The sequence below is a fragment of the Aquarana catesbeiana genome, linkage group LG02 (genome assembly GCF_042186555.1).
Source record: "Aquarana catesbeiana isolate 2022-GZ linkage group LG02, ASM4218655v1, whole genome shotgun sequence".
NCBI classification, from domain to species: Eukaryota; Metazoa; Chordata; class Amphibia; order Anura; family Ranidae; genus Aquarana; species Aquarana catesbeiana.
In genome coordinates, this window is record NC_133325.1 from 699102935 (window position 1) to 699120529 (window position 17595).

The window sequence follows — 17595 nt, forward strand, 5'->3', positions numbered from 1 at the left end:
TTCCCTCCCCCTCCCCCCTCTGTAGTAGTGGGTGTAAGGGGACACATTTCCTCCCTCCTGCACGTGGTGTTACGGAGTGATTGTGTGGCTTTAATTACATTGTGGGGCATTTATTTTGTCTTGCAGACCAAGACTCAGGACAAGGCCCAAGCGCAGCCACTTAAAAGGAAATGTGCGGTTTGCGCAAACAAATTGAGCTCCTCATGGAGCAAAGCAGTTTGTCGCACCTGTATAGAAGGCCTAGTAAAGGATGACCCGGTTGCCTCTTGCCAGAAGATGCTTACTTCTGTTAGGGATGAGCTTGCGTCCACCTTCAGTTCCTTTAGAACGCTTATTGACAAGCTCCAGACTCCAGCAGAGAGTCCGTCTTCACTGAAGGCGTCAGTAAGCACTCCGCAGAAGGCAGAGAGTGAAGACTCTGAGGCTGAGGTCAGATCTACCCGTTCTTCTCTGGAAGAACCAGGGTCAGATACAGAGCCCAGAGATAGAGAATCCACTCGAGGCTCAAGATTTAAGTTATCTGTGGAGGATGTAGATGACTTATTAAAGGCTATCTATACTACCCTTGAATTAAAAGAGGAAGAGGTTCAGTTATCCAAACATGATCTTATGTATAAAGGATTACATAAGAGAAAATCAAGAGTGTTTCCAGTTCATAGTTCTTTGGTTGATACTATTAAACTGGAATGGGATAATCCTGAGAGAAAACCATTCTTCTCCAGTAACCTAAAAAGGAGGTTTCCTTTTGATGAGGACACTGCGCAGCCATGGAATAAGAATCCCAAGTTAGACGCACCTCTTTCAAAGGTTTCAAAAAACTCGGACCTGGCGTTTGATGATATGGGTACGCTTAAGGATCCGATGGACAAGAGGGGGGATATCCTTCTCCACAGAGCCTGGGACTCAGCAGTTGGAAACCTGAAACCAGCTTTGGCTTCCACTTGTGTGGCCAGAAATCTGGAGGTTTGGTTGACTCAGATTCAGTCACATCTGTCAGCAGGTACCTCCAGAGAGCAAATTTTAAAGTCTTTTCCTCTCCTATTTCAGGCAGTGGGTTTTTTGGCAGATTCTTCCGCTGAGTCGGTAAGAATGTCAGCCAGGACTTCGGCTCTAGTGAACTCGGCCAGGAGAAGCCTTTGGCTTAAGACCTGGTCAGGGGACTCGGCCTCCAAGTTGCGCCTTTGTGGCCTTCCTTTAACTGGCGATCATTTATTTGGCCCAGGTCTACAGGAGGCACTGGAACGCACGGCTGATAAGAAAAAGGCGTTTCCAGAGAAAAAGAGAGTTCAGACAGCCAGAAAATTTTTTCGTGGCCAAAACAAGCAACAGAGTCCTAGAGAAAAAGACAGCAGGCCGAAAAAGCATTGGACTGGGCACAAAGGCAGAGGCAAAGGGGGAGTGCTATTTAACCCTCCTCAACAGCCCGCCAAGCCGCAGTGACTTGTGTTCCCCGGTGGGAGGGAGATTGAGGACCTTCATCCCACAGTGGGCAGCAGTCACTCTGAGCCCCTTCGTCCTGGACCTAGTGACCAACGGGTACAGGCTGGAGTTTGTTCACCAACCACCAGAACGTTTGTTGGTCACATTTCCTCCACAAGATCGGGAGAAAGCAAGGGCTCTGGGTCTCCAGATCGGAGACTTATTAGATCAAAAAGTCATGATTCCTGTTCCTCGATCGGAGCGGGGCAAGGGATTCTATTCCCATGTATTTGTGGTCAGAAAGCCAGCAGGAAAGTTTCGACTTATCCTGAATCTCCGGACCTTAAACAAGTCCATCAGATACAAGCATTTCCGTATGGAGACGGTTTTTACAATCAAAAACCTACTATACCCAAACTGCTTTATGGCCACGTTGGACTTAAGGGATGCTTATCTTCACATCCCTATCCATCCAGCCTTCCAAAAGTTTTTGAGATTGGCAGTGAAGACGGGTATGGGGACCCGACATTTTCAATTTCAGGCCCTCCCCTTCGGTCTTTCCTCAGCCCCACGCATCTTTACGAAGGTGTTGGGGGAAGTGCTGGCTCCTCTAAGATTAAAGGCAATAACGGTTATCCCTTACTTAGACGACCTCCTGATAGTGGCAAAATCATACCAAAGGCTGTTGGAAGATCTCCAGGCTGTACAGGACTTCTTACAGTCCCTAGGCTGGCTAATAAACAAAGGAAAATCGTCCTTGATTCCGGCCCAGAAAGTAACTTATCTGGGTTACGATTTTTGCTCCGTGAACCAAAAAGTTTTTCTTCCTCAGGAGAAGATTACCAAAGTGTTCCAGACTATGTCTACATTGCAGACCAACCAGTCGGTCTCTCTGAGACAGGTGTCGAGGGCAGTGGGTCTTATGACCTCATGTTTTCCCGCAGTACCATGGGCGAGACTCCGTCAGCGTCCGTTACAAAGGTTTCTTTTAAGAAACTGGGACGGGGACGTAAGGTCCCTGGAGTCAAGGATCTGGCTTCCCGACAGGATAAAAAGAAGCCTGTGGTGGTGGAGAGCTGGTCAGCACCTAGCAGGAGGTCTCCCATGGTCCTTTCCCATTTCCCGAAGGATTACCACGGATGCGAGTTCCTGGGGATGGGGGGCCCACCTCAGCAATGCAGTAGCACAAGGAGAGTGGTCCCCAGAGGAGGCAAGGGCCTCATCCAATCAAAGAGAGCTGCTTGCAGTCCAGAGAGCCCTCCAGTCTTTTCAGATGGAGATCAGGGGTCACAACCTCCAAATCCTGTCAGACAATATAGCGACAGTCGCGTATATCAACAAGCAGGGAGGCACGAGAAGCCGGAGGCTTCAGTCCATTGCCCAGGAGATCCTTTCATGGGCAGAGGGGAATCTAGCCTCCATTTCTGCTGTACACCTGAAGGGGAAAAACAATTGCCTGGCAGATTATCTCAGCCGTCACAGGATAGACCGAGACAACTGGTCCCTTCATCCCGAAGTCTTTGCAGACCTCACCAAGAGATGGGGTTATCCGGTAGCGGATTTGTTCGCAAACCGAAACAACCGCAAGACGGAGATATTCTTTTCCATGAACCCGGCAGACCAAGCCTTGGGGATCTATGCTCTGGCGAACCCGTGGCCTCCAGGCCTATGTTATGCCTTTCCGCCAATCAGGCTGATTCCAGAAGTCCTCCGGAAGTTTCGGCTGGAAGAGACAGATCTGATTCTAATTGCCCCGTTTTGGCCCAAGAGGCCATGGTTTTCCCTGCTACAGTCTCTGGTTTCAGAGCCTCCGTGGAGTCTTCCGAAAAGGGAAGACCTATTATTGCAGGGTCCAGTATCACACCCTCAGGTGGTTTCCTTAAACTTGACGGCCTGGTATCTGAAGAAAAGATACTGAGCGCCCAAGGGTTCTCTGACAAAGTAGTCAGGACTCTAGTTAATTGCAGGAAGCCAGTTACTAGAGCCATATATTCCAAAGTTTGGAAAAGGTTTAACTCATGGTTATCTGAAAATGATAGATTAACTCATGATATTCCGTCTATTTTGGAATTTTTCCAAGAGGGTGTCGACAAAGGTCTTTCTGTTAGTACCCTAAAGGTACAGGCGGCAGCTATTAGTGTGTTCCTCCAGTTTTCTCTCCTGGAAAATCCCACTATAGCCAGATTTTTCAAATCTATCTCTAGGGCCAGACCAGTAGTAGTGAGAAGTTGTCCAACGTGGGATCTGTCCCTAGTACTTCAAACTCAGGTAGAATTTCCGTTTGAACCTCTGGAAAGTATGTCAGTTAAATTACTTACATTAAAAACTGTGTTCCTTATAGCTGTTACCTCAGCTCGTAGGGTAAGTGAGTTGCAGGCCCTATCAGTTAGGGAGCCCTTCCTCACGATTTTTGAGGATCGAGTTGTGTTACGAACCGATCCAGGTTTTTTGCCCAAGGTGGCAAGTACATTCCACCGATCTCAAAACATTGTATTGCCAACCTTTTGTAGTTCGCCACAGGGCAACTTAGAAAGAAAATTTAGTTTTCTAGATGTAAGAAGGATTCTCTTGGTCTATCTTGAGGTCACGAAGACCTTTAGGAAAACTGATGCCTTGTTTGTCCTCTTTTCTGGAGTTCACAAGGGGAATAGTGCATCTAAAGCCACATTGGCTAGATGGATAAAGCAAGCCATCTTGGAAGCTTACAAAATTAGGGAGGTCCCTACACCTTTTGTTACTGCGCACTCAACTAGAGCCTTGTCTACGTCTTGGGCTGAGAGGGCTGGTGCCTCACCGGAACAAATTTGCAGGGCTGCCACTTGGTCCAGTTACTCGACCTTCATTAAACATTATCGCCTGGATCTCCTATCAGCTCAGGAGCAGGCGTTTGGTGGTAAGGTCCTTCAGGCAGTTGTCTCTCCCTAGACTGGTAAGTTCTGGCTCATCGTCTCATGGGCTGTCCTGGAAGACGCTTGGAGAAAAGCTGAGTTAGACTTACCGGTAACTCCTTTTCTGAGAGTCTTCCAGGACAGCCGGATTCCCACCCGGTATTGTCTGAAGTTATGTGTATTATGCATATGTTTTGCAGGATCCTACGGTTCTTGAGAATACTGACATGGGCCTGGAGGACCGCCCTTTTATCTGGTGGGGGTGACGTGTTTCCTGTCCTGGTAGGAGGAGCCCAAGGTCTCATGGGCTGTCCTGGAAGACTCTCAGAAAAGGAGTTACCGGTAAGTCTAACTCAGCTTTTTTTATAACAGAAAATATCTTTTTTTTAATGTTTTTGTTTATATATGTAATAAAAAATTAAAAAAAACAAGGGTGATCAGATACCACCAAAAGAAAGCTCTATTTGTGTGAAATTTTTTTATATATAATTCATTTGCGTACATTATTGCATGACCGTGCAATTGCCAGTTAAAGTAGCGCAGTGACGAATTGCACAAAATGGCCTGGTCATGAAGGGGTAAAATCTTCCGGAGGTCAAGCTTTGACAAAAAAAAAACAGAAAGCTGATTGGTTTCTTTGCAGAGCTGCACCAAATTTTGCACTCTCCAGTTTTAGTAAATCGACCCTATTATTGGGTCAGCTGTCACCCTACATTTCTAGAAGATGTCATGTGGTTTTTAATCCTGAAGCTAGTTTACAGATTTTTCTGGTTTACTGAAAAAGCTTAAAGCTAAAGGTTAGCTAAAACAAAAATTCTACAGCTTTAGTAACATTTCTTACCTGTAATGAAGTATATCCCACGCTGTGCAGGCAGCTGGATCCTGGAGGAATCTTCTGTGCAGGGATGCCTGTCCTCTTCCTGTCTCTAAACTCCTGGAGCTGCAATGGTTAGTAACTTCGCTGGTCAGACTGGGGACCATCTGCACTGCTGCAGTGAATTCAGGGACTGATCAAGCTCTCCCCACTCACAGATTGTGTTACAGGCAGTGTAATCAATGACTTAACTTTTATAAAAAGAAGAAGGAAAGAGAGGATGATCATCTGTACTGCTGTTCTGCCTGAAGACCCAGAGCTGACATTCAGATACAGGAAGAGAATAGGCATCCCTGCACAGACAATTTCACCTGGATCCAACTGCCTGCACATTAGACATCCTGCATTACTGGTAAGTAAGGTTATTATTATTATTATGCAGGATTTATATAGCGCCAACAGTTTACGTAGCGCTTTACAACTTGAGGGTAGACCGTACAAATACAATACACTTTAATACAGTAGGAATCAGAGGGCCCTGCTCCTTAGAGCTTACAATCTAAGAAGGTTGCAGTAATACCGATATCGGTGGTGATACTAAGCATTTACACGAGTACCGATACTTTCAGGCTTGGTTCTTTCAATGGTCAGTGGAATTCCCCCACTGACAGCTGAAATGTAAACAAAAAAAAAATAGCTGGCAATTACCGGTTGTTTAGGAGCAGGGCTGCTGCTTGCTTAACAACCAATGATTCATTCAGCTGTTAGTGGGGTCCCCCTTTGACAGCTGAAGTGTAAACAAAGTCCCAGCATGTTGGCTATCAAAAAAAAGAAAGCAGCTAGGCAATGTTTATAAACAACATTGCTCAGCTGCTAAAACGGAAGGATAAAAAGAAACATTGTTTAATTTTGTATCCTACTGTTTATTCAGTTTATCTACAGATCAAATTGATGAACTTCAATCTGCAGATGAAGTCAGTTTAAAGCAACTTATCCAGTAAAGTAACATTTGCTAAATGTTTCTCTTATTAACCCTTAATTTACTCCTTATTCTCCTTCTCCATTTAATTATTTCCCTACTTTTTTTTTTCACTTCTATTTTATTAATAAAACTATTCATCATTTATTTATTTCAGTTACTTATTTCAGGTACTTATATAGCGCTGTCAATTTACGCAGCGCTTTACATATACATTGTACATTCACATCAGTCCCTACACCCTCAAGGAGCTTACAATCTGGGGTCCCTAACTCACATTCATACATACTAGGGACAATTTAGACAGGATCCAATTAATAATTAAAACTTTTTTTGTTTGCTTTTGTTTGTTAATATTTTTACACCTTTAACATATATTTACACGTTTTACATTGGAAAAAAAGCGCAAAAAAATGTATTTCATTTTTAAATAACTTTTCAATGCTTTGTACCATTGCTGACAGCTAAAGTGTAAACAAAACTGTTGCGGTAGGTATTGGTAATTGGTATTGGCGAGTACTAAAAAAAATGTTCCTGTACTCGTACTCGCTATAAAAAAAAATGCTATTAGTGCATCACTACTGGTAAGTGATGTGACTAAAGCTTTAGAGAGATTTTTTTTTTTTGCTAAACTTAAGCTTCAACACAATCTACCCATGCTTTGCCTATGTTAAGCAAAGCAATAGGTTTACTTTACTGCCCTCTCCACAGCAGCACATACTCACTCTCCTTTACCTGTTATAATAGCGCTGGTTCTTGTTTTTTAGCCCAGTGCTGTCACATCTGAGGGTCCTCTGCCTTGTGTTTGCTCAGTTAAAGTGACTCAGAACTTACACTGAGCTCTCTTTTCTTACTTCTGACAGCTAAAGAAGCAGTAAGGAAATTAAAGGATAGTTGACATATGTTGCTGGAGAATGGGGCATTTCCAAGGTTCTGTTAGTTGGTCCGATGACATGGGTCTCCTCCTATTTCAGTGGCTGCTGGGATGGGGGGAGATCCATTCTCATGCACTAAATGGTGCTCAGACATTGATATGTGAGTGCCCTTCAGTGCGGTAATATTCTGAGCACAGGCCAGTGAGATGATGTCCCCCGGGGGGCAGGTCCATGACAGCCTGGGCTCAGAAGTAGGTTGAACAATGCTGTCTGTCATACAGCCTGGGAAGTGGTAAAATAGTAATATTGCTGAGGTCATCTCCAGACTAAAGGGGAGTATTGCAGCAAAAGCTGCTTTAATTTTATGTATTTTTTTTAAATACTGTCTGAGTTTTAAATAATAAAAAAAAGTTCTGCTATAAAGTGAATCTGTTGCTTTGCCTTGCTGCAAAATAACCAAAAATGATTATATTGTTTTACTTTCTCTGTGTTTTGATTTAGCTCAGCATTATGAAAGGCGAGATGGATGAAGCAGAAGAGATTTTACATAGGACTCTTCATCTGGCTCAGGAAAACAAAAGCAAGCGCGCCATTATTTACACTTATGATCTGGTACGTCTCTGTTTTCTTTATACAGCTAGCTTAAAAAATAAAATATGATATCCCTAGTACTAGGAGGTCTCATTGTGTGAATGCAGGCTGGTGCAGATCATCTTGCTCACTTGTATGCAGTGTCACCTATGTGCTTACACCAGATTCCAGAAGACCTCTAGCACTTTGGTTGAGAAAAAAAAATCCTCTAGGTAGGTAATATACACCGCAGTTGATTTAGCTGACCTTTTTTCTAGATCTTCCTCTGTTCTAAGGGTTCTTTCAGACAGGTTGTGCCCACAGTCCATTCACACTTTCTCTAGCTTTCAACAAGAAAACCCTGTATGGAGGTACAGGCAAAAAGCTGGAGGGTGAGTTGCAGGAGCCTGACATTGCACTCTTGATCCGCTGATCGTGGGTGCAATACTCTGCATTCTCCTGTAGAAAAAAATAATAAATGCATATTTTTTTTTACCTGGAAGATCTGTGCATTTATTTTATCATTATTATTATTATTATTATTATTATTATTATTATTATTATTTTGTTAAAGGTAAACTCTAATTTTTAAGATGAATGCAATCGGTGACTCAAATCCTTCAAAGAAAAAAAACATTTATTTAATGTAGCCTGAAAAGAGGTATAACAAATCCAGAAAACAAGCAGCTTACATGTTTCAGCCCCCAGGGGGCTTTAGTCATAGCTTCCTTTCATTTTAGTTTAGACCAGGGGTAGGCAACCTGGGGCCCTCCAGCTGTTGTGGAACTACATTTCCCATCAGACAGGCTGGCAGTTACATTTACTCCGAAAGGTATGATGGGACTTGTAGTTCTGCAACAGCTGGAGGGCCCCAGGTTGCCTACCCCTGGTTTACACCATCCTTAGTCGTTGAGTGTGTCTTTAGGCTGCTGTGATCAGAACGCAGTCCTTTTTGTGAGGCTGAATTTTTTGATGAAAGGAATCCACCTAATATCTGAAGACAGACATTCGATTTAACAAAAAATCAATGCAGTTCCATATTCTTTGGTACATCATCATTGAATGTATTTTTATAAATGCAAGCAGTGTAAGTACCTGGATTTGTCTTGGTACCAGCATTTTGCAATTCTCTGTAAGTCAGTACACCTACTGGGAAAAGAAGAAGCAGCATAAGGAGCCATTCAGCTTTGTTGCAGTACGCTTTTTCTAACCACAGAGTGACAGAGCTAATCCATCTGCTGCTTCTCCCTTCCCTGTCCAATTACTGGCTTGGGAATGGCAAAGACCTGCTTGTTGGCATGTTACTTAACTGGAGCAGGGGAAAAAAATCAGGTCTTCTGCCCTGCCAGACAGGTCTGTACAGTGTGGCATAGTTGTTTAAATCTCAGAACTGGATGGGTAGGAATACTATTTAGCTTTTTGGCCCAGGGTTTAGTTTAAATCAGAAATTATATGATGGGTTTTATCTCTATGTTCTCTTCTTTAGATGGCAAATGTGGCATTACTAAGGGGCCAGTATGACAATGTAAGTATACAGACCACTTTTTTTTTTTTTTTTTACAAACACCCATTCATACACATTGTGGTATCATATTTTTTCGCTACAAAACCTGAGTGGAAAACAAAACCAAAGAAAATTCCCAGCTCAACTCACCAGCCAGTCTGCAACCAACCAAATTATCCTAACCGTTTGCATTAAAAACAGGAGTTTAGAAGCACATGCGTTCTAATGAATAGATAGAGGGCAGGGGAGCCCACCCCTCCTCCTCTTTTAAGGCCCAGGGACACACTGGACACCCCTCTCTCCAATATTACGTCAGTAATAAACAACTGGCCCCTGCCCCCACCTATAACTGGCCTTCACAGCAAAGAGCACATGGTAGGGCAATGCATGCAAAACAAACCCAAAGAAAATTCCCAGCTCAACTCACCAGCCAGTCTGCAACCAAACCTGTGAGTGGAGCTGTTGCTTAGGACCCATTCTTCTCTTTTTTTTTTTTTTGACATTTATAGTTCACAAAGTAACACAGAGGGGCTCTGTGGTGTCATACAGTGTAATATGTTACAGTTGGGTCATTTTATGTTTTACTACACTTTACTTACCATCTCAACTATCCTAAAAATAAACACCCATTCCTATCTGGTGGTTAACTGAATGAATTGTTAGATTTTCTTTTATTTGTTTTTTGTTTATTTTTAAGGCTGAAAAGTTGTTTAAGACCACCATGGTGTACATGCTTGAAAGTGGAATCAAACAGGTAAACTTTGGCTGTCTTTTTTTTTCCTTAAATCTCTTCTCGTCTATCTTGATCGATTTTATCAGTATTTAGTATATTTTTTTTATGTTTCTTTGCCAGGATGACAATTCATTTCTTGAGATCTCACTGAAACTCGCCAGTATCTACGCTTCTCAAAACCAGTAGGTAACTCCCAGTCTGCTACAATAAAAAAGCAAAAAAAAGTGTTAAAAGTGTTAAGTGATTTCACATCAGCATGCTGGGATGAATGCTGGTGTGAAATATAGGGAAAGGGGTGAAAGGTCCGCTCTAACTGGGTTATACTTACTACTTGTGGACCTGGGAAGTATATTTAATGATTTATTACAGGTACTTCTGTAGTGCTAACAATTTACACAGCGTTTTACATTCACATCTGTCCCTGCCCTCAAGGAGCTGATTGTCTGGGAGGAACCTTAGTGTGAAAATAGCGAAAATAAATTTGCTATGCCACACAACAGGGTGGGATCGGGACGCAGTGCTCTGCGCCCCGAGCCCACCCTATTTTGAAGCCTATTAGAGTCTCTGGCTCTAATCACGTGCTTCAAAATACACCCCCCCACCTATCCTCGCCATAGTATTTCATGTGTCCGGCATCCTGAAAGGGGCCAGGCACATGTATAGGGAGGGCAGAGGAGGTGTCGGGGGGTGGGGGCGCCCACAATGCATGGGCCGCCACTGTTGGGCATACCAACCTTAATTTTTGGCAATAAAATTACTTAAACCCCCAGACCATTATATATTTTCTGAAAGCAGAGGCCCTGTAGAATAAAAAGGTGCTAGTTACAAATTTTTATGTCACCTGATAATTGCGCAACAGTTTTTTCAGGAAAAAATATAATAAAATTAATTTTACTGCCAAAACACACAATATAATACCTATTTTTGGTTAAAATATAGCCATAGGTGATGCTTTAAAAGCATTTACAGGGGGGGGGGCGGCGTGGCTACCATCGACATGACCGGACATGTCTGAGGAGACCTCTGCCAGCCTCCCATAGAATCTGCATCAATCCTGCATATTACTAGTAGCTCTCGCTCCACAAATTGCTTCCTTGAGGTGCCCAGACATTATACAAGCACCGCAGGCTTCTATTATGAGTACGGCTACCCCCTCTACCCCAGCAGATTGTCTTAAAGAATTTCCCCACATGGATAGACAAGATGGCGTCAGCGGCCCTCCTCACACACGGAGCAGCGCGGCGGCAGCTACCGGAGCTTCCCCCGAAAGTCGGCACATCGGCGGTGGAGAAGACTGGTAAGCTGACCCTGGAGCAAGTACATGCCCAGCTTCTTGAGGCCATCACCTCCAGTAGCACCTCCCTGACAGGCAAGAAAGAGGAGATCATAGGCCTTATGAGACATGACTTGCAGCATGTTAGGGAGAGGGTGGCAGAAACTGAGAGGAGAATTTCCACCTTGGAAGATGATTTCTCTCCTTTCCCTGGTCGGGTGACAGCTGCTGAGAAACAAATTTCTTTCTGGTCGCAAAAAGCTGACGACCTTGGAAATCGCCTTAGACGCAACAATCTCTGGATAGTGGGGCTCCTTGAAAAGGCTGAGGGCCAGAACGTGGCTCAAAACTACCTTTCCTGGAGCCAAGTTTTATGCTGCCTTTGACGTTGAGAGGGCACACAGAGTCCCAGCAAAACCCCCCTATCCCTGGTGCAGCTCCCAGGCCACTGCTGGCCAGAATGCTCAACTGTATAGATCGTGATCTGGTGCTTCGTAAGGCCCAACAGAAAAGCACGATCAACTTTGAAAATGTGCAGATCTCTATCTTTCTGGATTTCTCGATCGAATTGCAGAAGCAAGAGCCACGTTCAGAGGTTAAACGGAAGATGAGGGAAGGTGGGATCATCTACTCAATGTCTTTCCCTGCTCGGGTTGAGAGTGATTGATGGTGGTCGTGTGCTCTTCTTTACTACCCCTGATGCAGCTCAAGAATGGTTGAATGCCAAACGGTGTCCGTCATGATTATTCTGGAATAGCATCGTTGTTGGGGAGAATCCTTTACCTTACATGCCCTAGCTCTACATTTTTCCTGCAACAAGTGCTTGATAGCAATCCTATTACATGCAAGCTCCCTTTTTGTTTTCAAGTAAATGCCTTTTCTGGACTGGCAGCCAATGTCTGCAGTTTTTCGATTTCCTTTTTCCACTGTTTGGAGCAACGCAATACTGAACTACACAGACTACCATTTCAATTTAACACTGGGTTCTTATTTTTTTCACCACTTTTTTTTTCTGCATTGCCTTTTTCTCAGTAGGTTTTCTGAGTTTCAGACTTATTCTAGTCATACCTGGTGTGTTGCTGCCCTCTTCTGGACGAACCTGGAACTCCTTATCCAAATTGCTTCTGTTGTCTACCTATTAACCATTGAGGGTGAAGGCTCTGAACTGGTAGTGTTATACACACTGCAATACGGGTATTATGTGCATTTAAGACTGTTCAGTCTGACACTGTTTATTTCATTGAACAATAGCAATGTAGAAGGTACCCCCCTTTTTTTTATTTTGTGAGAGCTTAAGGGGGTGGCTACTACCACGAATTACCTTCACATATGCTGTTGCAATGTGCAGGTAATGCCCCGTTGATACTTATCTACATAATCAGTCAACAGTTACTAGCTACATCAGTTATTTATGGTTTGGGTTTTGGCTGCAATTGTTACACCACTTGCCGTTTTGTTCATTGGTACATATATAGTTTTACTGTCATGCATTTTATCTCATTACGTGCCTTCTCATTCTTATTTCCTGATATGCTGAACATCATTTTTCGATTGTATGATGGCTAATCTCGGTACCTTTTTGTCATGGACTTTGAGGGGTCTAGGTACCCCCCACAAGTGTTCCCAAGTGTTTACCACAATACTTAAATCCAATGCTCACCTGATATGCCTTCAGGAGATGCATTTGACTCCCGAACACATTGATCACCTCAAGAAGCCTTGGCTGCAGTGGATGGGCCATTCCTGTCATTCCTCTTATTCTAGGGGGGTATTGGTATTGGTGCACTGCTCGGTCTCATGGGAGTGTGTGAAGGTTCAGGCAGAACCCCATAGGAGGTATGTCATTTGTGATTATGGGCATTTACAACCCCCTCTCCTGCTAACCTACAGGTTGTTAAAGAGGCAGTGTTTTTTGCTGCAATGTAACCAGAAACCTGTTTTATGTTTAGGTGATTTCAACTTGCTCTTGGACCCAGTCATGGATAGACATGGTGACCCTCCAGCCATGCAGTCCCAGACATTGTCTGCTTTCGGTTCCTTGGTCTGAGTTTGGTTGGAGTGACTTATGGTGGGTTTCGAATCCCAATACCAGGGCATGTTCATGGTCCATTCCCAGCAGAGGCCGTCTCTCAAGAATTGATTTGGCATTAGGTAATGATAAGTTTCTCACCAAATTGTCCTCTATTACATATCTGCCTAGGGGAGTGTCGGACCATTCGCCTTTGTCATTGTCGATTGATACTGGGGCCACTGGAATCCGCAGACTCTGGCGAGTTCAGCCCTTTTGGCTGTCCCTGATTGAGTCCAATGACAGGATACCAGATCAACTAGCGGCTTTCTTGGAAGCCCACAGCTCTGAACGTGGTTTAATGTTTTGGGACGCCTTGAAGGAGTATTGGAGAGGGGCTCTTAAGTCCACTATATCATTTATTAAACGTTCTTCCTGACAGGACGAGCAAGATCTAGCAAAAAAACACCAAACAGAAGAGACTTATTTGACAGCCCCAACTAACTCTAATCGTATCCATTAGGTGTTTATGTCTCATTTATAGTCAGACCATATGTCTGCTGCTGCAAAAAGGAAATCATTCTATACCCAGCAGAAATATTTTGAATGTGGGAACCAGTCCAGTCAGTTACTAGCCCATATTGCTCGACAGCAGTCGGGTAGCTCTGTAGTGAATGAAATAACATGTCCTGATGGTACGGAGGCCTGTTTGGCTGGAGATATACTTGCTTTCACGACTTCTATATAATTATGTATGACTCTACCCTTACATTTACCAGTAAAGACATTGAGGCATACCTTTCCGATTTGATATTCCCTACATTAACTCAGGAACAGGGGGAGGACTTGGATGCAGATATCACGGAGGATGAGGTCAGGGAGGCAGTAGCGTCTATGGCTAAGGGAAAGGCCTCGGGTCCTGATGGTCTACCTTTGGAAATATATTGCAGATACCTGGACACTCTTGCGCCTGTTCTGGCAAAAATCTATTCTACAGCATTTCGAGAGGGGAGACTGCCACCATCTATATACTCTGCCACGGTGGTCCATATTCCTAAACCTGAGAAGGACCCGACTGACTGTGCGTCGTATCGGCCAATTTCTTTATTGAATATTGACTATAAAATACTAGCAAAGATCCTGGCCAAACATCTCAATGCAGTCATTCTTAGTATAATTCATCCAGACCAAACTGGCTTTATGCTAGGAAAGTCTACCTCTATTAACATACGTAGGACGTAACTAATAACGCAACTTAGAAAATTTCTGCCTGAGTCTTGTGCGCTGGCTTCGCTAGACACCGCGAAAGCCTTCTACTCAACAGAATGGCCCTTTCTTATGGCTGCGTTGCGCTCATTTGGCTTTGGCGCTAAATTCCAACAGTGGGTCACTATACTTTATAGGGATCCCTCATCTAACCTTTTAGTCAGTGGTCTGCTACCCCATCTATACAGCTTCGAAGAGGTACCAGGCAGGGGTGCCCTCTGTCTTTGCTGTTTGCGGTCGCTATCGAGACGCTGGCACTAAGATTTCAGCACTCTCCCCTCTTTAAAGGCATCACTATGGGTGAGAGAGTAGACACTATAGGACTATACGCAGATGACATTATTTTATATATGCAGGATACCTCTGCCTCATTAGGAATAGCGATGCAAATCATAGACAATTTTGGCACATATTAGAGCCTTAAAATTAACTGGCAGAAGTCAGCCCTGATGCCCTTTTCCTTGCAGGCCATTCCATGTAGTGATCTTCCATGCCTTCTTCAGGTAGTGACCTTTTTTAAATATTTGGCAATCATTATTACCCTGTCTCCTTCAGAGGCTTCCCTAGCGAATCTGTACCCTCTGGTTACCATGATTAAAGGATTTGTAAAGCTACATTTATTTTTACATATATCTGATCTATATGCTGCATAGATCGTGAATCTATCTATTATGCCAAAATTTTTGTTTTACCAGTTATATTGATAACGTTTTTCGGCAGTTCCTCCTTTACAGTATGTTCGATTGCCGTAGCTTCCGGTTTTTAGAGCACGCTCCTTGCCGCTACGTCATATGTTAATGGGAACTACAATTCCCGTTATGCTTAGCGGCATCGTGCATGTGCAGTGCCGATTTTTTTACTGACTGAAAGAACGAGAACGAGCCTTGTTCTCAAAGTGTATTACAGCCTTCAGTGCACAGACACCTCCCAGCAGCCATGCCCATTCCCGCCTCCCCAGCACGCCCATATTCTAAAAAAAACACTTATTTACTATGACTACTACTGGCATTCTATGAAAGTCTGCAGCTGACGAACTGGAGACTAGAGACACTTTCACTTCTACGAAAAAGGGGGCAGAGTAAAGGCGGGGCTGTGCTGTTGAGATCCTGATTCTCATTTCAATAACATGGCATGGGAGGCAGAGCTACAGCGTCTTAGAGACGCCCGCGGCTCCCGTGCCTCCCGTGGCTGTGAACGCAGACAGCGTCTCCCCGCAGGGATGTAGTCCCAAGGGAGGGGGAGCGCACGCCTTGTAAACCCCATGCAGAACGGCTCTGATGATGGGGCAACCTTATAGAAGAAGAACAGAAAGTGACAAAATCAAAAACCAAAAAGAAGCATTTAAAAAAGAAAATTAAGGAAAAGGTAAGTGAACACACAGTACACTACCTTAAAGGAACATGATTAGAAGAAAAAAAACGAACCTTTAGTATCACTTTAAAGCTAAACTTGCTGTCTGGGCCAAACTTCCCCTGTCTGTAGCAGGTAGGATTAATCTCATTAAGATGATCCTTCTGCCCAAGTGTATGTGACTTCTCACATGCCTAAATCATTTTTTAAAACCCTGGACATGCTACTTATCACCTTTTTTTATTTGGGCCACCCATAAGCGGAAACTTAAATTCTCCACTCTGCAGCGCCCGAAGTCTGATGCTGGCATTGCCTAACTTATATTATGATTATTTGGCTGGGCCGCTATGCCATCTGACAGACTGGTTGGGACCGGCTACGCCGTTGGTGGTTGAGTCATATCTCGCCTATGTCCTTAAAATGAAACATCTGCTGATAGCACTGGAGGCACCTATGGCCGCACTAGGAGAAAGGCATATACCAATGCTGACACTGACCCGTACGGTGTGGAGGGAGACCAAGAAAATTACAAATTTTCAGGGTACTAACGAGATGCTACCACTCTGGCACAATCCAATGTTCCCCCTTTTAAAGCAATTTGTGGATACTGGGAGCGTAGGGGAATGGTTTCGCTGGACAACATCTATTATGGAAATATATTGGCTTCTTTTGAGGGATTGCAAAGGAAATATGAATTGCCCCAATGTACCTTTAATAGGTATTTCCAACTTCGACATGTGCTACAATTTGGTACTCGTGACACTGACTTCTGTGAATACCCACTGATAGGAGTGCTTCGATCTCAGGGTCCTAGGGGACTTATCTCAACGCAGTATCTACATTTACTCTCTGCCACGACTAGTGGGGCTCCACTTGAGGTGTGCATCAAGTGGCAACAACTTGTCCCCAATTTGTCTTATGAGGATTGGGAGGAGGCTTGCTCTGCCCACCTATCTGTATCTCCTGCAGTCAACAATAAATCCACCTTTTATATGCTACATCAAACATACCTGACCCCGGTCAGACTGCAGGCAATGCACCGTATACAGGGCCGGACTTACCATGGGCTTGACAAGCCCATGGGCCCCGGCCAATAGGGGGCTCCGCGGGCCCCGCCCATTTCGAAATGCCGGTGAGAGCGGGCGAAAGCCACCGAGATACACAGGACATCCGGCTCTGTATCTCGGCGGCGCCATTTTTAAACTGAAAGGCTGCGATGACAAGGCAGCAATTACACTGAAGCAAGGCTACACTGACAAGTCTGCAAATGACACTGGGGCAAGGCTACACTGACACTGACAAGGCTGCAATGACACTGACAAGGCTACAGATGGACACTGATAAGGCTGCATTGATGGGCATTTAAATGCAAGTTTTTTTCCTTAAACTTCCCTCCTAAACTTAGGGTTCGTGTTATACGCCGATAAATACGGTAATTATCATTTTATTCATTTTTATTGCTTTTATTAATCGTGGACCCAGGACGAATACCAGTACAGTATCCCCCACTTATACCCTTATATATTATCTACTTTTGTAAGTAGCCATTTGGCTGTTTTGTCTTGTCCATTTAAACAGAAGTTCTTTAATACTGCACTGAGTCTGGCGCACCTTGTCCTTTTCTATTGTTTTATAGAGCTGTGCATATGTATAGAAGGTAGGGCCCGAAAGTGACTCAAGCCCAGGGGCCCCCACCACCCTAGGTCCTGCCCTGACCGTATACCTACCTCTGCCTGCACTAGGTGCACCTGTCCGTGCGCAGATTTTGTGCATGTTATTTGGCTCTGTCCAGTTATAGTGAGATACTGGCAACAGGTAACTGAGATATTGTCTGCGGTCTTATCAATTCCTGTTCCATGTACCCCACTGGTGTGTCTGATGGGGGTCCACAATGAGGAGCAATGGCCAGGACATAT

The 17595-nt window shown here is 44.1% G+C and overlaps 1 protein-coding gene across 1 annotated transcript in view; it reads left to right on the forward strand.

Moving 5' to 3' along the window:
* The window catches only part of TTC19 (tetratricopeptide repeat domain 19), a 101604-nt gene that overhangs the window by 15734 nt on the left and 68275 nt on the right, over window positions 1-17595 (forward strand). The window contains exons 3-6 of the mRNA XM_073616882.1: window positions 7477-7587; window positions 9032-9070; window positions 9747-9803; window positions 9903-9964. Of these exons, the coding sequence (XP_073472983.1) occupies window positions 7477-7587; window positions 9032-9070; window positions 9747-9803; window positions 9903-9964 (269 nt within the window). The remainder of the gene's footprint in view (window positions 1-7476; window positions 7588-9031; window positions 9071-9746; window positions 9804-9902; window positions 9965-17595) is intronic.